A 23,437-nucleotide genomic window follows, 5' to 3' on the forward strand; every position below is an offset into this window, starting at 1 on the left:
TAACAGCTGCCTGCAGCCTTTCCAGGTCCTGGGGGAAGAGGTAGGCTGTCTGCAGAATTCTTCCACCCACCCACCCCAATCTAGTGCCTGTTGTATTCCTGAATGCAGTGGGCCTGGCCCCTAGTATATGGTTTATATTTGGGATGCCTGACGCTAGGGATAGCTGTTTACAGAATTTTCTACAACAGTCTTTGGTTGGCTCTAAAGATATTCAGGTTTAAAAAACATATATACCAAATTCTCTGTTAAGAGATTGTTCTTCTAAATTGAAGTTTCCAGTTGAAAACAATTTAAATTATGTCCCTTGATAAAGCTATGCAGTGAAACACATTGGGACTGATTAAGTATTGAAGGCTCCCTGAATGTCTATTTATTTCATTGGAATAATTTGATGTACCATATTGGTGTCCAAGTGCTTATTGCTTGTTCCTTGTTAATGAAGCAAACATGTCTTTGGAAGATCTGGGTCCAAACCTCAAATTAGCATTGAAGTTGACTGGGAAGATCTGGGACAGCCACTGTTTCTCATCTTAACCTTCCTCAATGGGTGGCTGTGAGGATCTTGCCCTGAATTCTTTGGAGGGAAAGTGGGATCATACAAAAGTTGGGGACAGATCAAAAACTCTCCTTTTGATCCGACCTAAATAACAATTTAATAAATATCACAAGTTATGGGTAACTCCATCAACAGGCACTTAAAAGATCCTTCTGTTGCTGGAACTACCAGAATGCCTGGATCTAACTTAATAAGCAGTTACATTAGTTTTAATATCATTAGTCTTTTTTGTTGCTCTTGTGAGCTCCAGAATATGACACAGAAATATATTCATATTATATTGTTACAATAGAGTAACAAAAAATATAATAATAAAGGTAGGCAAGAATCTTTCAGGTGAGAGTACAGGTCTAGATGCCAAATCATGACCTAGGCAAGGATTCTCAATAGACTTAGTGAAAGGGGCAGTCAAGGAATCTGGTGAGTAAAGAATTAGTCACCCATCCATTATTATGAGAAGAACAGAAAAGAACTATGTGCATTCATGGAGAGGGCATAGTAGGCCTCTGATCCATCAATCCAAACTCAGCCCATCCGCCATGTAGGGTGTCCTGCTAGGGTGTCCTTAATAACTCTGTTTTTCAGTTATAGGAAGGCAACAAAATCAGAACAGTTTTCAAGGGCTGCCAGGATGATTCCCTACTATTAGGCAGCCCATCACTGGGATATTCCACTATTTGGCAGCCCACCTATAAATAGAACGCAGCCTAGATATTCAGGGGCTTTTTGCACGCCTTCAAAATCGCACAATGGTTGCCAATTGAAAACGCTATTGATTTGCCATAACGCACGACGTCGTCGACAATCTGCCACACACCTGAAACCAATCTGCAAAAAGCGCTTCCTTGTAGCGCTTTCAGGGAAATCCCCAAAAGTGGATTCACCCTCCGGAAAGCGATACACTCCTGCAACCAATCTGCAACACTAGTGAAAAAGACCTGTGCGTTAACATTGTTGCGGTTTCTACAAAGTCCCTCCCCCTGGCTCTCTTCTCTGATCTTCCGGCGAAGCGATCGCCATTATTTTTTTCTCCGAGCGAGCGGGGATAAACGCACCAGCGAGCCTCTTTCTGTTTAGAGGCTTCCCTGGCTTCAGTCCTTCCCCTTTAGTCACTAAGCACAAACCACAGAAAAGCCCGTTTGCTGATGTATTTTCCCATTAATTTTTACACATTCATTCAGCCGAAAATCGGGCCCGTGAGGGGGGGGGGATTTTTTTTTTCACTCGTAGGCAGCGTGGCAACGATCATACGATCAAACGACAGCTCAAACACATTAGGCAGCTGGATGGGTCTCTCCGTTGCAACGAATCTACACAGATTCGTTACAATGGGTCTGTTTTTTTTAAAAAAAACCTTTCTTAAAGGGAAAGGGGCTGTTTGGGAGCATGCTAACGGCTGCCCATTGGCTGCTCGACGGCCAGGGGCGGGACGAGCTTGGCAATAGCGCTTCCTTTCTAGCGATTTCTGCCGAGACCGGAAGCCTGTGGGAAACGCTACAAAACGCAACTGGATTCCACTACAAAGGCAGGTATGCATAACGATGAATTCCACTATTTTAAATGGCGATTTTTCATTCAGTGACCAATTTGCTACAAAGATCCCGGTACGTAAAGCCCCTCACTCTGGAATTAACAAGCTCTACAAACCAAAGAGAGGAATTAAGAGCTCCCATACTTTCTCTTACCAACTACAACCCCAAATTTCTATGAATAACCCCAGCCAACTACTATACACATGCCCTTGGCAAGAGCTCAGTTTATAAATAACATATAACGAGTATAAACTTCCCATTTCTCTATCCCATTCCAATGTAGTAAAATCATTGGCTATTTTGGGAGGGAGGGGGGAAATGGCTATAACAGAGCCTCTTGTGACGCAGAGTGGTAAGCAGCAGAAATGCTGTCTGAAGCAATGCCCATGAGGTTGGGAGTTCGATTACAGCAGCCAGCTCAAGGTTGACTCAGCCTTCCATCCTTCCAAGGTCGGTAAATCAGTATGCAGCTTGCTGGAAGGTAAATGGTAATGACTGGGGAAGGCACTGGCAAACCACCCCGTATTGACTCGGCCATGAAAACGCTAGAGGGTGTCACCCCAAGGGTCAGACATGACTCAGTGCTTGCACAGGGGATACATTTACCTTTACCTTATGGCTATATCATGGCAAATGTTTAGCAAATTTTAAAGAGATATATAAAAAATGGACCCCTACCCATTCAGGATACCCTTCCAGGGTTATCAAGAAACCCCTGGGTTTCAGGAAACCCTGGTCAAAAAAGCCTTCCTTAGATAGATTCTCCTTCCCAAAGCATCCATTTTCATCTGGAAATCATTTCAATTCTGGGAAATCTCTAGGCCCCATTTGGAGCCTGACAAGCCTAACGTGGGCTGATCCTCAAGGAGACACCATGTTGGTATCAGAATATCTTGTGGTGATGGGATTATCATTGTAGCGATACACTGCAAGATCCAATCCTCTGTGCTGATGGAGTATATAGACTTAAATTGCTTTTCTGTATGGTAATAGGATTATTATAATTGGTTGTAATTTTCTGTCAGGTTTTTATCACTCCACTCCTTTTCCCAATAAGAAAAGTGCTATTTTGCATTTCCTTTTATTTTATTTTAAGGTTTTTTAAAACTGAAGCATATATCCCTGAACTTCCATTTACATATTTACCTATGCATACCAACTGTTTTGCTTCCAGATTTCCCCAGAGATACTGATTTTGCTCGTAATGAAATTTTGTTCCCGGTGAGATGCAGTGGTTAGAATGTTGAACTAGGGCTTGAGAACCCCAAGTTAAGCATATTGGATGACCTTGGCCAATCATCCTTTTGCTACATAGCTTACTTCATGGAGTTGCAGTGAAAACAAAACATAATTGGAAAGAACGATCTATGTTGCCCTGAGTTGCTTAGAGAAAATGCAGGACAAACTATAGCGGGCAGATAAATGTTACAAACTAGTGGCTACTGTTTTCTTGTTCCAAACTAGGGTCCTTTTTCAAGGTTCTGCAATGTTCAAAATCCCCCCTTAGATTTATAGATTCTAGATTTGCTCTTTTGAACATGTAGACATGTTCAGAATTCTGATGCAGTTGGTGGATGCAACCCCAAAATGGCCACTGTAGGAGGTGGAGCTAACAAAAACATTTCAGGGAGTGAGGTTACACATTAAACAACTCTTTAACATTTCAGGCAGAAGCTACGTTTATCAGGATCCTGTTTAAGAAGATACTTCCCGATCAGCATGTGACCCAGCAGCAAGGTTGAACCTTGATAAAACTCTGTACCCAGCTGCATCCACAAAAGCTCTTCCCCAACTAGACCAGGGAAGTGCAGTGGATCCTGGTCTGCGACTGGGTTGGAGGCCAGGTGAGGAGCCTCACCTGAATACAAAGCCAGATAGATCTCCAGAGCACAATCAGAAGACTTGCTGGGCAAAGCCCTGGGGTCTCCCCACCCACTTTTTAAAATCACGTGTCTGGCTTCAGGAAAGGTTACAGTAGGCACAAAGTTGGGTTCTCCTGTTCTAAATTATCTTGCAACCTCCCCAACCCATGTATTAAGAGCATTTTAGTGGCTAATGCTTATACATTTGAGTAATCAGAACTATAGTGCGCCCTGAGAAGTGACCACAGTTGATACAAAAAACATATTTTCCAGATTAAAAAAACATTTTTTTAATGTTGAATTCAAATTTAAAACTACTGAAAGCTTTCCCCACAAATTCCAGTAAATCAGAGCTAGCCACCTCTGACAACATGATTGGATTGCCAAACTCGTATCAATTTAGCTATTTTTTAATAACTGGCCAAAACGTACAATGTTCACTTAATTAGATTAATAGTTAATTGATCCTTCAAATATCCTTGTTCTTAAATCCTACAAGTTTGTCATAGAGAGACCTCTATCCAGAGGTGCACTTTAGCTCCATTGGAACCAATGGGTTATTAGCTATAACTAAATCTATCTCATTCATTTCAATTGGACATGTATGGAACTAATTTTTCTCTGAATTGGGGCTGGATGTTTGTTTTATCTTACCTGCAGTGTACTTGTTTGTTAAATTTATTGCTGTCAAGACAAACTTGTGTTCATTAGATATAATGGTCCAAAACAGATTCCAGTAAGCTAATCTATCGGTAGGAAGGATTTGGCCTTACTTTGCCTATGTATTCATGGTAAAGCGTGACTGTATGGGTTTGGTTTTGCTCACAAAGTATTCTGGAAAAAGCCACATTTTAAATTTGTATTGCTGGATTTTATTTTATTTTTTGCTGCCTGACCTTTGTGCTAAGCAATGGAAAACAATTAAATAAGCATGCATTTAAATAATTATGAACAATCGAGGAGTAGTTAGCTTGTCTTCTGCTCAGTTTTTGTCTCTGTTTTGTTTAAAATCCATTAATACTAAAATACTTTATTTTACTACTATTACTAAATCCATTATTAGAAAACATTTTTCAAAATTCAATTAATAATAAATCTATTATTGTAGATTTTGTAATAATTCTAATCTAATTCCTGAATATTTGTTCATTTTGTTTTATTTTATATAAAACATGCATTAGCTGCCTTTCTAATCAGCATGGTATAGTGATTAAGAGCGGCAGACTCTAATTTGGAGAACCGGGTTTGATTCCCCACTCCTCTGCATGAAGCCATGTGGCTGACCTTGGGCCAGTCAAAGTTCTCTCAGAACTTTCTCAGCCCCACCTACCTCGCCTGTTGTGGGGATAGACAGGGAAAGCGATTGTAAGCTCCTTTGAGACTCCTTAAGGTAGAGATAAATGGGTATAAAAACCAGCTCTTCTTCTGGTGGCCTACAATATAAAGTACATAAAGTAGAATACATAAAGTATAGCAAAAATAAAAATTTCAAATTAAATTTACAGCTGCCAGTAAATCAGACCTTAATATCAAAAATTATAATACTGCCACATCCTAAAACTGTTCATTGGATTAGGGCTGCAATCAGATACATACTTATTTATGACATAGCAATTCAATGGGACATTTGTGAGTAAACCATGTTTAGGGATCCTGTTTCCAACTCTGTAAATTCCTATATTGATGGATGGGCAGGCAACCTCATGCAAATCATATTTTGTTTATCCAGATATTACAAGCACTGTCATCCTGCAAGAAGGCAATCAACTTGGGGGGAGTACACAACAAGCTTCAGGGGTCCATAACCCCAGAGGCTGTTAGCCATTTGGGCAACCTCTCCTTGAGATATTAGTGAGAGCACAAAAAACAAAAGTGTGAGAAGGTGCAATTCCACATGACTCCAAACGGCATCATGACAAATACTGCTTCATCTGAAACAGTCCCTGGATCCTGTCCTTTTGAACAGGTGTGAAGCAGCCAGCTATCCTGTTTAGAGGCGTACAGCATCTTCATGTCCTGCCTTTTTCCATCTTCCCATTGACCTTGTCCCTGACCCTAAGGAAGAGATGTGAAATGGGCACCTTAAACGGATAACAATTCCTGAGGAAGACGGAGGATGCCGGTCCCTTTCACTGGGTCAGCCAGGATTTTAACTATTCTTGTTTTTAAAGGGGGGGGGGAAAGGGTGTGAGCAAGGAGGGATCAGTCCCACAAGTCCAATGAACAAAACCCAAAACAAACTCTAAAACGCAGCATCCCCTTAAATGTTTCAGTCATACTATGTACTATAACCCCCCTCCCCAATTTGTAGGGCTCTTTTGAAATGGGCAGGATGCTTTGCAGTGTTAATTTTATTTATTCGGGACAGTAACTCGCTGAAAAGAGGTCTCCCTTATTTCCATTTTACAGATCAAGAGCGGAGACCGGTCCTGAGAGTTATCATGATGGGACTGGAACACAGTGCCTTGTTTGCTGGGTAGCTATGGACTGCCAGACCACACAACTGGGATCTTTCCCTGACTTTCCAGAAAGCTGGTGTGCTTTTTTGAGCAAAGGACAGCAAATGTGGCCGTGTCGTATATCCTGTGCTTGAGACCAACCTCTGTTGGTACGAGGCTATTCTTCTCCTGGCATGTCCCCTGGATGGGAAACCTGGATGGGGGTAGGTGCATTTTATTCTGACTTTTTCCAGGCAGGGGTCAGTCTATTCCATCTCTGAGCCTTCAAGTTTGGCCCTGGAATGAAACTGTCTCCCAATAATTTCTGTAATTACAACAGTCAGCAGATGGGTCTTTCTCAAAAAAATCCTAAACTGAGCCCCCCCTTCCTTTTCTAAACCCTACCGATTTCAGTGGATTCAGAAAACTGTAAGTCAGCTTCAGGATTGCACTGTGGATACCCACCCTGGAGGTGGTGTGGGGGGGAGGTTTCCTTTTCCCATTGGTTAGCATGCAGGGAGGCACTTTCCCCGTGGAGTATACGAGCGGCAGGCGATGTCCAGTCTTTTAAGCTGCAGCACGCTAGGTGAGAGAAATGGAAGGGGAGAGAGGGGAGGGGAGGGGAGGGGGTAGGCAGAGACTGCAGTAACACAGCCTTCCCTGGGCTGGCTTGAAGCATCTCACTGGTGACAGGCCTGGGAGCACGTGGCTACGTCATGGCAAGCCAGTCTCTCAATGCAAATCGCAACTCCTCCTACTCCCGCTGAATGCCTGTAACTCATATCGAAGGCTCAGGAGCAAAATCCAGTGTGTGTGTGTGTGAGAGAGAAAGAGAAGGGGGAGGATATCTTTTTTTCTCTCTCTCTCTAATGCACGCCAGTGTTGGAAGGAGCAGGCAGAGAGAGAGAGCGAGAGGGAGAGAGAAAAGGAGGAAAAGAAGAGATCTGCCACTCTCCTATGCCTGTTTCCTTGCATGCTAAGGGCTAAGATTTGCATCAGGCTGGCTGGGAACTGCAGGTGCCACACTGTTACATACATCAGGGAGATGCTCTGATGGTAAAACCAGCACTTCCAGAGTGGAGCGTCTGCCTTCATCCATCAGACTTGAGCTGGGTGTCAGAGCTGGTGGCAGGGACGGGCTGTGTGTTCTCTTTTCCAGGGGGCTGCACCATGGCAGTCCTTTAGTAGGATGCATCCTCTCCTGGCTTTGTTCTGCAGATCCACCCATCTTCCTAGCCATCAAGTAACAGGCTATGGTTTCCTCTTGGAGCTTCTTTCGTGCTTTACTGTTGCCTCGGGTTAGTTTTCGGCCTTGGTTGGAATTTCTTCGCCTTACGTTTTGGTTGGCTTCCTTTTGAAAGGGGAGGACAGTTTTTTTTTTTAAAGGAACAAAAACAAAACAAAGGAAGGATCTATGTCTATTTTTCTTCTTCCACAGTTCTGGGTGATAATCCAGCACCGGTCTGGAGTGGGGGGATAACCGTTCGCCCTGGCTGGAAAACGCATCCATTGAGAAGTCTGAAAGAAATTAACCACGTGAGGGGAAGGGGGGGAGGGAAACCCTGGAAGATCAGGATTTTATCTTTTCCCCCCTTTTTTTTCTTTTTGGTCTATGATAAAACTGGTGCCCCTCTTGAGGAGAACTGATCTCAATTTATTATTATTATGCAACAACCACAAGGATCTCGTCTTTCTCAGGGTGTATAAAGCGCTGGATTGCTTTTCGCCCAAATCAATGTGGTTTCTTTGGAACATTTTCAGCAAAGGATCGCATATGCTGCAGTGTCTTTGTGGCAAGAGTCTTAAGAAAAACAAGAACCCAACTGGTAAGCAATGCATTGCATCACACTGTTTCCTTTTGTGTTACTCTATCTGTTGCTTTTTGGTCTGCAGTCCTCTTGAGGGGGGGGGGGAAGGGGGGAATGGGACCAGGCCATGCAGGGGCATGCATGCAGTGCTGTATACAAATAAGCAAGGATCTGTTCGGCTAAGATTTGGCAAGTCTGCCGCCAGCCTGTCTGTTTTCAGAGAAAGAGTGAACTTAGATAATTGTTGACATTTTGAACGGTGAAATGAAATTGTACCAGGGTATCTAACCCCGTGTGTCCCCCCTCCCCAACTGTCTTCTACTCTTCCCCTCCCCATCAACCCTCACAGATGCAGTTTGTCTCAGGGCCTTGTTGTTACTCCTGTGAGCCTGTGGTTGGCGGGTGAACCTAATGGCTTTTCTAGTGTCCTGCGTGATACTTTTGGTTCAACTTACAAATGTGGGTGGTGCTTCCAAAGTCTCAAGAAAAACCCCAAACAGAACCCACTGCAAATTCCTTCACCTGTGGTAGGGGCTATTCAGTAGATTTTGAGTCAGCTGCCCTACCCTGTTTCCCACACACCCACCCACACCTGGTGACAGGGGCAAGGGAGAGACTTTAGCTGAGCTTGTGCCTGGAAGGGAACTCAGGGAAAGCCCACCTGTCCGACAGCAGCAGAGGCGTGTGTCAGCATGTACAGGTTCAATTTTTGTGGCTGACAGCTGGGGCGATCAGCTCCTCTGAGTGTGACTCTCTCTTTCTCTCTCTCTTCTCTCTCTCTCTCTCCTCTTTTCTCTCTCTCTCTGTTGTTTTAGTGCAATGATCATGCGCCTCTATTCAAGCAGGCTCCAACGGGGAAACTTGCAGTACATTACATAAGGAAATGCAAATGCTGGGGCTTTGGGCTGCCCCAGCCTCCTAGGGATCACTTCCTCCTCCAACCTGCTGCCCCCCACCTGGTATCAGTGCTTGCACTGGGGGGCAGTCCTAATAAATGGAGAGGGCTTTGTCTATCTGTCTGTATGTGTGTGTGTGTGTGTGTGGGGGGGGGGGGGGGAGGAGGCCAGCGAGAAACCTTGAAGGAAGCACCAGCACAGCCAGCCAGACCCACGAATTCAGAGTCTAATAGTTGGGACCATCTGTGGTGGCAGGGGCTCTGCAGTCACTTGCATACTTTGTAGGTGGAGAGCTTGGGAAGGTGTGCGGTGAGCCTAGAGAGAGAGAGAGAAAGAGAGAGAGAGAGGGAATAAGACTCTGTGTGTGTGTGTGTGTGTGTTTCTGAGGGTATGTGTGTGATGTTGTCGGCCCTGCAGTGGCAGCTTCTAAGCAGGAGGCTCCTGACGCTGGCACTGCAGTGTAGTAGATCATAGACTTCCGCTGACACCCCAACATCAACAAGCTGCAGCAGGGTTGGCAGCTGGTGATTCTCATCCCTTTTGGTCAGCCGTGCCCCCCCCCTCCCACTGTCTTGCTTCTTGGTTCAGCATCCCGAGACAGAGCGGTTCGTCTGTCCTCTTTGGGGGTTTGGCTCCCCCAGCTTCGCTGCTGCAGCAGACTCTGCCTCCTTCCTGGAATACCAAAGAGGCTAGAATGCCCCAGCCCCGACAGAGGAGTAAGCAGGCAGGCAGGCTTCAGAAAGCTTCCATGGTGGGGGGACGGTTTGCTAATGAGATCAGATTGGCACGGATCCTTCCGGAAAGCAACCTTTACTTTCCCACTTCCATTCGCTGCAGTGTGCAAGAGACCCCACTGTTGCAGCTTGGAGATGGTGAAGCAGATTCATGCAAAAGACACCCCTCCCACATACACACACACACACTCTTAAAAACAAAGCAATTTTCAGAAAACTTGCCTCCTTGACTAGTTTAAGACAGTGTTTTTGATGCCTAGAGGCTCCGAAGAGTCGTAAGGTGACCCAAATAAACCCTCTTTTGTCTTTTGTGACATTTAAAAAGATGTAGTTTAGAGGGATCAGGAACGTTAAAGACACCCCCCCCCCCCCTGTTCCTACCCAAGCAAAAGAAGTGCACCACTGACATGAATGATTCGGATCCCTTAGACTGTTCTGGGCACAACCTAGAGAGAGAGAGAGAGAGCACTTCTTGGGACAGTTGTCCAGATTACTTCTATGACCCAAGGAAGTTGGCTGTGGGCTTTGTTTCTAGATGTTTCAGTGGAGATCAGGATTGTTCATGCTCTCCGGTACCCCCAAAATGCTGCAGATTCAATTCTAGTTAAGAATCAATAACTACTGTTAGAGGGTTTGGGGAAGTCTGCAGCATAAATTGATGCTATCAAAAATCTCTCTCTCCCCTTCTGCAGGTCATTCTCTTGAGTTTGTTGGAGTCAATTTGGAATCTTTTGTTGCTGTCAATTTGGAATCTTTTGTTGCTGTCGTGTTCTACACTGAGAGCAAAGTAATTTTGGGTCTCGTGTGGTGAAGGATAGTTCAGTAAATGTTCTATATCAGTGCATATAGTTTGATAACGATGAAACATTTGATGGGGGTGCAGGGAAGGGAGCACATTAAGTGTGGCCAAGAACATCAGGTGTTCTGCTGTCGTTTAGCCTCGCCGCCGTATTAGCAATGCAGTAGATTGAACTAGGGGATTTTGGTGTATACTTTCAAGCAATGTGCTTTTCAAAACTTGCTGAGTTGCACATATACCCCCCCCCCCCCCAATTCCTTTAGCCTCCAGACTTTTGGCTGCGGTGTTAAGGTCTCTTCCTCAGCTAAAGCACTTAATCTATGCTGCAAGTAGTCTGTGGTCCTGAGGTGCCCGGTGTCTGTGAAATTAATTGATCAATTAATGTGAAATATAGACAAGCCCCTCTAAACCGTAGAGCACCCCAAAGGAATACTCTGAACATGATCTATCGCGCTTTGTTTATTATGACTCAGAACCAAGATAAATAGGTTATAATTTTAAGGCGGGAAAGACTTGGCAGTCCAGGCAGTAGTGACAGAGGTGGATTCCTTACACAGCGGCTCATGTACTGTGACATGGCAGCAGCCTGATCCTGTTCTAAAGTTTTTCTGTGGTAACGTTTGTACGCAATCTTGTGAGCAACTCTTGAAGAAAACAAGCTATGCGGGAGACATAAAAGTTGCCCTTTGGGGAAAAATTCTGGAGATTTACCCTGGTTTTTCTGGACAGGTTCTATGTTGAAAATAGGTTAATTATTCTTAGAACTAAGCACCAAGGACTATATTTCATTGAGATATATTTATGTACGTTGCTGTCTGTTGGTTATAGTGCTGAAGATTTAAACTGTCTTCCTTGTTTTACAAGGGCAGTCTAGGGAGTAAGTCCCACCGAATTACTTCTAAGTAAACAGGATGAAGTGCTCCATGCACAAACTCCAATGCTGCATTAAGGCAAATGGAAATAATATGCTCTTGAAACGGTGCAATGAGATTAACTTTTCTTTTCTTTTTTTGTGCGTGTGAAAGGGAAGAGCCTCCTAAATTAATCCCGAATTATGTCAATTAGATTTGTTAACAGGTCTTCTGAAAGAAAACAGTGCCACAACTTTTTCCCCATGAAGGGACATGTTATTAAATCATATTAAATCATATTTTGCCTTTGTTTCATTGTCCAGGTATCTGGTATTCAACATACTGTAATACAGGCAGCACACATTTTATAACCAGAGCCCAGTTTTGAAGTTTATGTTGTGTCATGTGAAATATATTGTTTTGTTCTGTTTGACTGCCTAGACAAATGAATAGTCCATGGTAATAGCAGGAATATTTATCATGATCTGAATGATGTGCCAGATTGAAATACGATTGAAAATGTGTACCAAAAAAGAACAAAATTGAATGCCTTTTCTTATGGCTGGTAAGACACTGATGTCTCTGAGTTGTTGAAACCATTTATATGTTGATGCTTTCCCAACTTTTTCAAATGATAACATCTTCCAGTCTCTTATTTTTCCTTCTTTTGCCTTATTTCTTGGGACGCCCTAATTTTCTTGTATTCATTTCCATGAGGAAACATTTTGAAACGAACTTGACTTGCTTGTTTTTGAGTATGTTGAAATGAGCAAAGTAAATTTTAGCTTAAAAGTTTGCACCTTATGTCTTGATTCAAATTGTTGTTCCTTGTTGATCCCCCTCCTCACTAAATTACTATTCAGTCATTTTGAGTGTTTGCAAACTTGGGGTGAGGGTACCTGATTCCTCAGTGCATCAGACTAATTCCAAGAGCTATATCCTGGATCTTTTCAAATAATGCAGCGGAAATTGGACTGTAATTTTATGGCTTGCTTGGAACTGCACATAATTGTGTCCCAGCATCCTCTAGGACCCTGCAGTGACTCCTGGGAGTTGCAGACTATTGCATTAGTATCCCTGTAATATTGCCATCTGAAGTGTATATTTGATTTACTTGAACTGTTGAGAGAAGCACTGGCTTGGATACAAAAATGGATCAGATGGGGATAAGTCTGAAATAAGTAAAAAGCAGGACTTTTGTATATCTCTCATTACTGGTTAAACTCAAATATTCCCATCTGCTGGCTTTGCTAGGACAGAGGAAAAGCTTGAATCTTTTTGAGAAATGGGGACTTAAAATAATGCCAAATAAATAATTTTGAGGAGTGACTCCCCACTTAAATGTTTTTGTGAAGAGAGAAATCATTGGCAGTGGTGAGGGGGCAAAACCCACTTTTGGGCAGATAGATGGAAAGAAACAGTAAAAAGTTTCTTTTAAAAGTGTCTTAATTTCAACCACAAAGCTGAGCACAGCTTCATAGAACCTCTGCAGTATGCTGGAATGGGGAAATATTTTATCTTCCATGCTTCAAAGGTCCGAGGGCTAATTACATGGGTATCTGGAAGGGGAAGGGCAGTCACTGAATTTACTGAAACATTTCATTTGATGCACGGAAATTAGGGTTTTGTTTGTTTGTTTTTAGCACCACCCTCTAGTCAGCAAGGAACCTAGAAAGAGATCTCTGAGACTGTGCCTAGCAAGAGAACAGTAGCAGGTTTCTAGGCCCAAATCCAACTCCTAGGCCGAGACTCTGGAGGCGATTCTGTTCTGGAGGAGGCTGGGGCCAGCAGCTGCTATGTGCGGAGCATAGCTCATGTACTCAAGCCCAGATTCTATTTAACTCCTGTAAAGAGCATGGAGAGGCACCGTGACGGGGATTAGTTTGCATCAATATACCCTTTACAATTCGGTTCAATTTCAGCAGCCTGTCCCTGGCTCCCATTGGCCCCCTGAGCCATAGTCAAATCTAACTATTCTTCCCTTGGCTTGCTCCAAGGCCTTTTCTCTCAGGCGGCTCTAGTTCTGGCCTCCCCCCTCCAGCAGAGCTCCAGAAAGGACTTCCAATTCGGGGGGGGGGGAGCAGTGTGTGTGACTTTGTCCTGGAATTACAACTAGGACTCAAAGCTCCGGATCAACTGGTCCCAGGTCCCATTGTCTGCCAATGTTTCTAGCTCTAGGAATTGCCATGATCTCTGTGCTAAGAATTTCCTGTAAGTAGACAAGACCTTATTTTTTTCTTTTCAGTTCTTTCTACTCCTGCTTACCCTCATCCCCCCCCCCCAACCTTTCCACTGGTAGCCAGGCATTCCTTGGACACTCAGATTACAACTAAGTTCCAGTCCAGACTAGAGAAATCAATTTCCTTGCAGAAAATGGCGGCAGCTTCAGAGGGTGAACTTCATGGCATCACCTGACTGCTGATATCCTTGCCCTCCCCAGGCTCCCCACACCTGAATTTCATGAGCTCCATGAATTTCTCAACTCACATTGGCAACCCTACCTTGAAAGGAAGATCATCGGCACCACCGTTTGCCAGTATACCTTCTCTTTAGAGCTCATCACAAGCAGCAGTAAGGATTGAGAGGGTTGTATGGGGTTGCCAACTCCAGACTGGAAAATTCCTGGAGATTTGGGGGTGGAGTCTTTGGAAAGCAAGATTTATGGGAGGGTATAATGCCATAGAGGCCACCCTCTAAAGCTGCTATTTTCTTCCGTGGAAATGATCTCTGTATTCTGGAGATCAGTTGAAATTCCAGGAGATCTCTGGACCACACCTGAACGTGGCACCTTAGTGTGAGAGATGCCTTTGTGCTGAGGTTGGTCATGTGGAAACGCGGAGGAAATGGTTCATACATGGGTAAGGAGGACAGGGTGGTAGGAAGTGGCCATGTAATTGCTATTTAGGTTAAATGGTAGAATAGAGAGATAACAAAAGAAGTGCAAAATATGAGCCATGTGGGCTGACAATTGACTCTGGGAGCTGATCACATAGATTTAATTTGTCTTGGATTAAATAGAAATAAGGATAGTGTTGATCCAACATATTTTTAAATGTATTTTGAAGAAATACTCTTAACCATAAGTTAAGACAAGGTTCGGTAGTTGGGATAATGTTGTTTGAGGCAAAACAAGTCTAAGCAGGCCTACAGAGAAGCAAGCTGCCTTTTAGTCAACGTGTCTTACTCCTAGGAGTTTTTAGAACTGCAGCCTTACTTTAAAAACAAGCAAACGTTTCAGCATATCCATAAACATTAAGTAATAAAGGAAATGGTGATTTATGACATGAGTGATTCAGTGCATTGTCATGCAGCCTAAGTGTTTTTTAAAAAGAGATTCCCCTCCCCTCTGGTCCAGTTTACATCCAATAAGATATTTTTAATGGTAACTGAAAGGCACATTGCATTTTTGTCATTATTTCCCTTCAAGCAGAGAAATGGGTCATTTGCATAAAAATATAAGATTAAGTTTGATGGGGGTTTCAGTGAATGGGGCAAGTTCCTCAGACATTTAGGTTAAAATCTGTATACCTGTTTTAACCAGGACATGTCTTGCAGGCATCATCCAGCAGGAATGTGAAACTATGGATTTGTGCCCAAATCCAATTCCTATTGGCTTTAATACATGATCTTTCTTAGTGTAGATTTCCAGTATGGCCAAGTATCCTAGAAACTCATTTATATCTCCTGTAGAGCCCTTTCTAGTGTTAATGAAATTATACATAGGCACAATTTTCTATAATCAACTGTAGATTGATTGATTTATATTCCACCACTCCCAGCACAGCTGGCTCATGGTGGATCACGGCAGAGAAGAAACTGATAATGTCTGTGGTTCACCAGTTTATTCAAAGCACCAAGTCAAAACAGGTCCCTACTTAATCATCTTGTTTTCATATTTTCTTCCTCAGTGATTCAACAATAAGTGTTTTCTGTGTTAACAAAAATTAAACTTACCAACTTGTATACGATACATTGACATGTCATTATTATTACAACTTCATGTAAATACAATCATTCATTGCAAATGCAGCCGACCTTGGTTTCAGACAAAGAAATTCTCAGTATAAATCAAGCTTTCAGCATTTTCTGTCTGTGAATATAAATAAGATCTATTTTAAATATCAAAGTTCTCTCTTGTGTATCATTTCTTCTCCTAATTTTAAATAAAACTTACCTAATAATATCAACCACACCCAAAAGGGTTTTGTATTTTCAAACAGACATTGGGGAGACCGTGACTATAGTCTATGCAGGTCTCAATGAGTTTTCAGATTGTTCTGTAATTTAAACCACCTCAGCTTGATTCAACATGGTGGATCACCACTGTCATAAAAACAACCATCTAAAAAACACCCTCCCACCCTCCTCAATCCCCTCCTAACCCCACCACACACCAGTCCATCAGATAACCCTCCCCCCCAACCATGTGCCTGGGGACATGGAAAAACGACCAACCAGAGGATTTAATGATATATAGGATTTCATGCTAGTGTAAGCAATGATGCATCTTCAGGTAAATAGTAAAAAAATTATGAGGTGGTTCAGCCAACTGGCAATGAGACAATGTTCTACTCCTTGATTCTTGGATCAGATCTAGTTCAAGATTTTTGGCAAATTATAATTGGGTTTATCCAGCCAGAATGTGTGGCATAACTTTAGATGTACTTGCACCGGAGATCACAATACATGTTATTGTTATTAACCATCACTCCCAAATAGGCTCGTGGTGGGTTACAGATGCCCAGTTAAACGCCCCATTAAAACCCTATTAAAATGGACAAAATAGAAATATAGTAGACCAACAACTCTATCCCCAACCCCTACTCCTACCTCTAGAGGTAGGAGGCAGGAGAGACAAAGTAATCAATATATGAGACAAGCACAGAAGTGATTGCAGCCCTTATTTAAACAACCAGGTGTCTTTATTTTTTTTAAATCATCATCTTAAGACAGCTTCAATGACCTTTTGATAGTCCCATGACCTTCTGGTATTCCAATTAGTATAAAAGATAGATTTGCAGGAAGATACGTGCAGAACCAGCACATCTAGCTATACCACATCTGGCCACTGGATATTGCAACATTTCTCTGGTTGTACTTAGTCATGGGCTTGACAGCATGTGATACAGCAGCCTGGGCATGGATGGGAGACCCCCTGGAATCCCTTGTATACAAAGGAAAGCAATCAATATCTTCTTATGTCTTCCACAGGGCTTTATGCTTCATTGGTGCAAATCTGTTGGTGGTCCCTGGCCCACAAGATGTATGCCTGGCCTCGACCAGGGCCATGGCCTTTTTGGTCCTGGCCCTGACCAGGTGGAATGAGCTCCCAGAAGAGCTAAGGGCCCTGATGGAGCTTTTGCAGTTCTGTAGGGCCTGCAAGATGGAGATCTTCTGCCAGGCATTTGGTTGAGGCTGGGGTAATTGAGATCAAGGACCCCTCTTCAATTTAGCCAGGACAGCAGGCTATTCCTCCCTTAATCTCACTAAGGCAGTCTTACAATGCTGTGTTAGAAGTTGTACATTATGTGTGTGGGGGGGATGCTGGGGTAGAAGTTGTAGATTATGTGGGGGGGGGGTAGGGACAGAGGATGAGGTTAGCATTCGCCATTGAATTGTGAGGTTTTTATTGTAACCTGCCACAAGCCAGCATTGCTGGGAGCAGCAGGTAAGAAATCAGATAAACGAACAAATAATATCTTTAAAACTTCCTTTTGCCTATGTCATCACTCTTACCAGTCAGTGTTTTAATAAATCAGAGCTCTGGATGAGGGTAACATCCACTGAGACATAGCAATTTCATAACTTTAAGCATTGCTTGAGTATTGCGTGCCAACTTTCCATGCTGTGCTGGTGCTGCTGTGGGTTGTGGTGCCAGGCACAGCTGTTGCTTGTCTGCTTCAGGTAGATGGAATGAAGAAATAATGGAAATGGCATTGAGGAGGAGCCACTTTGCAAACCTTGAGGCAAGCTTGGTTGAGGTAAAGTTCTGCACAATATACCAACAACCTTTTACAGCTGGGTCGAAACTGATAGCATTGTAGGACTGCAATAGCAAGCATTGTTAGGTAGAGAACTGAATTCTCTGCCTGACAAGTTTATGACAGTCATGTGTATCTCTGTGTGTGTCTATACATATATATATTCCCCCTCCTAGGAATCTGGTGTGCTGCCTTTAAGTAAGAATTCTCACTCTTTCCTGGGGTTATACATAGAACTTTGGAAATGCAAGCTATTGGGTGGATTAATGCAACTACTTAATTTCTATGTTGCAAAGAGCTGGTTAGCTCACTGTAACCTGGCTGGTTTGTGGCACATGAGGTCTAGTCATTCCTGGCTTGAGAGAAATCAAGGTAGGGATTTTAGAGGTTTCTGTGTTTGAAGTAGTAGGCAACCAGCTCAAGGGGGGTGGGGGACTGACCTTCAGAACTTCTCTTTGCATGTTTCTGACCATCTACTATCTACCGAGCCAAATTTACCACACAACACTACTTTCAAAATCCGTAATACCTCAGAGCTGTACTCTCACCTTCTTTTGTCTTCAGACTCTGGACCTTTTGTTTGGAAACTTCAAAGGAATTTTGGAAGCAGAGAATATCAGATCCAATCGGGCAGCTCTTACTATAAATAAGCTTCAGGTGGGTGGCCATGTTGGTCTGAAGCAGCAAAACCTTTAAAACCAACCAAGTTGTACAAGCACAATTCCTCCGATACAGTTGTTCTGCTTAAACCTCTCTCTCTCTCTCTCTCTCTCTCTCTCTCTCTCTCTCTCTCTGTGTGTGTGTGTGTGTGTGTGTGTGTGTGTGTGTGTGTTGAAGGGTGGGCTTTAAGAGAAGATACACTATACCTTGAACTCGCTGTTCTCGCTAACAACTGGATTACTTTTTGGAGTGTCATAGAAGTGTGCGTTTCCAGGATCTGGGCCTAGCTGTTACACAGACAAGATACCTTCCCATTAAAACCCAATTGACTATAATTGTAATTCACACAAGAATCTGTTAACAGACAGACAGACCAATTTTTCAGCATTGGTGTTTTAGGGCTGTTATGTGGCAAACATATACCAGGTACCAGCACAGCCCTCACAGACCTTTAATAAAAACTGGATCTTACCTAACGAAATATTTGTCCTCCGTGGAATATATTTTCTGAATTTATACAAATTAATTTTTCCTCTATCAAATTAGAAAGCATCTTGCCTTTGCTAATAGAAGAAATGCTTTCTTGCTCATGACCGGTTCTGTTTGATACATACTCTTAGGTCTCTCTCGGTGTTAGCTCATTTTTAGTATGTGTAGAAATGAATACTTTCCAGAGAATTATTGGCGTTGGTCGGTCTTAAGTAACATGCATGCTTAATTGTAACGTTTGAATTTTAAAAAAAGTTATCTAGGAAAAGATTTGTTTAAAGCCAATCAATAATTATTCTGAAGCCTGTAGAAAAATCAGAACATTGACCTAATTACTGGTAACAGATAAAAATGTATGACCTTGCAAAAAGAAGAAGCAGCAGCTCCCCACCAAAAATAAAACGAACAAAACAAGAAAAGATCTTACGTTCTTATGTTGGACTCATTTCTACTACAGGTTTGTCATGATTTCCTTTCAGCAGAACAAATGTCTCATTCATATATGGACACCCGTCAGTCTCTCCGTCCTTCCTTTTGTGCATCTAATTATGGTGATTGGAATGTGGGAACTGATTCCAATGAAAAGTTTCATGTTTTAGGATGGGTGATCTGCAAGTCATCTATGTAGGATTTACCTGTCACACCTAGGTAAAGGTAAAGGTAAAGGTATCCCCTGTGCAAGCACCGAGTCATGTCTGACCCTTGGGGTGATGCCCTCTAGCGTTTTCATGGCAGACTCAATACGGGGTGGTTTGCCAGTGCCTTCCCCAGTCATTACCGTTTACCCCCCAGCAAGCTGGGTACTCATTTTACCGACCTTGGAAGGATGGAAGGCTGAGTCAACCTTGAGCTGGCTGCTGGGATTGAACTCCCAGCCTCATGGGCAAAGCTTTCAGACGGCTGCCTTACCACTCTGCGCCACAAGAGGCTGTCACACCTACTTACCTCTAAAAATTGTGCATCAGAACCCATGTAGACTACTACTTTTTTAATGGTAGGGCATAAGAAAACCCTGTGCTAGCACGATACTCCTGCTTGCTCTCTGTATTATAAAACAAATGGGTCCTGATGGCAGTGCAGGCAAAATCTCTTGAAGTCTGGCTGTGCATTTTTGGATATTGGAGCACAACAATAATTTATTTAGGGATTTATATACCATCCCTCTCAGACATACGGTCTCAGGGCACTATACGGAAACTAAAATTCAATAAAACAGTATATTCTTATAAAGCAATATAAAACAGATTAAAATTTGGAACCCCAAATTGGACACAATAGCATCAGCCAGAGACTGGATTGATAGTTCATAACTAGCCAGGTGTTGGGTACTAAGAGGTGTTGGAAGAGGAAAGGCAGTAATGCTGACCTGAGAAAGTTCCTAAAGCTGATATGTTAACAATTTTCCATGCATATTATGTAAACTAGCCATAATAATACAGAGAGATTGATTGGGCTGATGTGTTGAGATTTTGTCATAACTTTAAAAAGCTGATAGATATGCTAACCTCTCTACCCTGAATTTCTGGGATGCATGCATATCCAAATTCAGTTTTATTTATTTAGATTTTTATACTCTGCTTTTCTTTCCAGCGGGGACCCAGAGTGGCTCACTGCATCATTCTCACAACAATCCTGAGGGAAGTGTCAGGTAGCTTTTTATAGCATATTTCCAGCTTCAATAGTCAGTTAGCTATCAGTGGGAGAGGCCTACCTGCTTTCTTTATATTTGTGAGCTCATGGGAAGGATGTTAATTCATTGAGTTATTAGTTGGAGTTGTATAGATAGCTGCAGTGCCTAGGACCTTGAATATGATATTATGAAAAAGTCCCTGACAGTTTTGTCATTGGCGTAGAATCTGCACGGAATGGGGCTGCCTGAAGGGTATCTGAGATGTCATGGACTTTGCAGTCCACCCTTTCCAGTAAATTAAATAGCACGGTATCCTTCACATAAATTGGTTCCAGTAGAATTTGATTGCTTCATGATCTCGAAAGTCAGTGCAGTGAACACTGGAACTGGTCATTGAAAGAAATGTTTCTGAATAGTAGAGGGATAGAAAAAAAACCCAAGGAAAATTCCTTTGGACTTATTCTTGTGACTTAATGATGGAGTAGCAATATACATACCGTCAGCCAATAACAGAGCTGGTTCACATGATTGTTTCTTAAAATACTGTCCATGAAATGAGGGGGAAAGATCTACTCACCTAGTGTCACAATGTACTATGCAATGCACGATATCTGCTCAATTTCCACAAAGCTTTTACCTGCAAAAAGGATGGAGGGATTTGTAAGTGTTGGATATATACAAGTTTTTAAAGTAATTCATTTGTCTATTGACTGAATTTATACCCCACTTTTCTCCCCAACTGGAGCCCTAGGTAGCTTAAAACATTCAACATTGTCCCCAGCTGTTTTATGCGCACAATAACTCTGTGAAGGTATGTAAGACTGAGAGTGGGTGACTGGGTGAAGGGTCACCCAGTGGAGCTCCGAGTGAGCTCCCATGGCAATGTGTACACCCGTTTTCATATCATTCATTTTATGCCATTTACCTGCTGCTTCATCATGCATGTGGTATTCTAGGACCCGTTTTATTGTTAATGTGAAGGTTAATGGGATATTATGATCAGTGAATGAAATTAATGATGTTCTGTGATGTATCAGAAATATTAACATCAAACGGTGCCACATAATCAAGGAGTATTAAGAACTCCACGCAAGGCAAAATAATTGCACACAAGAAGACATCACTATATCTACTAACAAACTCGTTGGCTTCTGTGTATAGGACAAAAAAACTGCATAACAAGGCCACCCACAGACAAGGAAGGGGTTGATACCTGCTTAGGGAACTCTCCAGGTAGGCATACGGAAAACAGTGACTGTAAATTAGCCAAAAGAAAACAAACACTAAAAGTTGGTCTGATGAGAGCTAAAAATGTTTGAGAAGAAACAGAAGATGGAAAAAGGATGAAGGAGAGAAATCAAGTCCTAGAGTTCTAGTAAATCCTGGAGTTGGTGGTTTTGTGTAGTGATTATGAGCTGTGGCTTCTAATTTGGTGAGCTGGGTTTGATTTCCCACTCCTCCACATGCAGCCAGCTGGGTGACCTTGGGTTTGTCACAGTCCCGACAGTGCTGTTCTCACAGTGCAGCCCTGACAGAGCTCTCTCAGCCTCACCTACCTCACAGGGTGTTTGTTGTAGGGAGAGGAGGGGAAGGCGATTGTAAGTTGCCTTGAAACTCCTTCAGGTAGTGAAAAGTGAGCTATATAAAAACGAACTCTTCTTTTTCTTCTTCTACTGTGGGATTTCAAAATTGGTTTCCCTCCATGATTCCTCTTGGGCCTTATCTTTTGCGATTAACATTGTCTGTATTGTACCCTTTTGTGAGCCGGGGAGGGAATGGGTCCCAGATGGCAGTTGACTGTTCCAACTGGCTTAGCTGGATGTAAATACATCTGAGCCGCAAATGGTGCAACATCACCAGTGGGTGGCTGGTCCCCTTGTCCCTGCGGCTCACCCTCAAAAGTAGGAGGTGAGAGGTGATGTCAGGAGCACAGCAGAAATGGGCATGGGACCTCCAGAGGTGACAACATACTCCATGACAACTACGGTCAGGGAAATGTTGCCAACAGGCCAGCTTGGAAATGACTCCATGTCAGAAGCTGTGCTTACCTTGTGGCAGGACATCTGTCTGGAGGAAGGTGTGGTATCTGAGAAGAAGGGAATGGGGAGAATTGCAGAAATCAGCACCAAACACGTAAGAGAAAAGAGACAGAACCATTAACAAGATCCAAGGAGGAAACAAGGGGAATGCCCATTAATACCTTTCTATGAAAAGTGTAATTTTTTCCACTATTCTTTCCTTAATGTAGCCACCGATAACAATATCTGCAGAATTCCAACGCAGGGGACTAGGTGATTCTCTTTAACTTTTTAACAATAAAGAGATTCCACTATAGGAAGCCTTTCAGTTACTGTTGCTAAGGACCAGACAGTGGGTTGTGTTCAGATTTATCCTTGAGTATATTAAGCAGATATGAAAATATAGAATCTCCTGGTTACCGAGTCCATTGTTAGAAATACTGGCTGCTGCTTATTGTAGGATTTGAGTCACGGTCCAGAATGTCAAGGGCTCATGCTACCTGTACTCCTTGTTTCAGATGGTTCCTTTTCATTTCTTTCTATGAAAAGCAGTTGGACATATTGTGACCAGAACTGATCTAGTGCAACTTTTATATGGGTGTTTAGCTTCATAGAGGTGGTCCTCCTGAACTGCATTGGAAAGTCTCTGTTTACAGTTATATGGCTTTTGTATTTTGTTGCCTTTGATATTTAGTGCAAGGAGAACTTGCTCATCACAAGATTTGCAATCTGATGGTTAGGTCACAAGCAGGTGTTAGAAATGACAGAGTGAGAGGGAGGTAAATTATTTTTATCTGAAAATGTGCAGTACTGCAGGGCTGGGAAATTCATAAGCATTGGCCACAATCCAATCTGAAGTTAAACCCATTGAAAAAAAACAGGAGTAAGCATCTTAAACTCTGTGTGAGATTGTGTCTAACATTTGTGTCCATACAACATTTACTGGGTGTTAATGATTTATTGTGTGGTAGGATCAGCTTGCCCAGTGCACTGAGCAACTTCCAGTGAATTTTTTTAAAAATTTCATTGGACTCAGAAGTCCTTGTTCTTTGTACTACAAGCTTAACTAACTGTGAAAAGAAATTACATATCTCTTCGCTGTTCATGTAGAAATACAATGACAGAAATAAAAAGTATAGGATAAAGAATGGCACAACCATTAATTTGAACTGGAACATTCTAT

The 23,437-nt window shown here is 42.6% G+C and overlaps 1 protein-coding gene across 3 annotated transcripts in view; it reads left to right on the plus strand.

Annotated features, from left to right (window-relative positions):
- FGF14 (fibroblast growth factor 14) overlaps window positions 1-23,437 on the plus strand; it is a 391,136-nt gene that overhangs the window by 11,879 nt on the left and 355,820 nt on the right. Inside the window, exons 2-3 of one of the 3 annotated variants that reach the window (XM_077343791.1) lie at window positions 6,360-6,612; window positions 7,827-8,214. In XM_077343791.1, coding sequence (XP_077199906.1) covers window positions 8,001-8,214 — 214 coding nt within the window. In that variant the 5' untranslated portion in view covers window positions 6,360-6,612; window positions 7,827-8,000. Of the gene's footprint in view, window positions 1-6,359; window positions 6,613-7,167; window positions 8,215-23,437 lie in introns of those variants that run through there. The other 2 variants (XM_077343790.1, XM_077343794.1) reach the window with 2 other exon arrangements.

The sequence above is a fragment of the Paroedura picta genome, chromosome 6 (assembly GCF_049243985.1).
Source record: "Paroedura picta isolate Pp20150507F chromosome 6, Ppicta_v3.0, whole genome shotgun sequence".
Taxonomy (NCBI): domain Eukaryota; kingdom Metazoa; phylum Chordata; class Lepidosauria; order Squamata; family Gekkonidae; genus Paroedura; species Paroedura picta.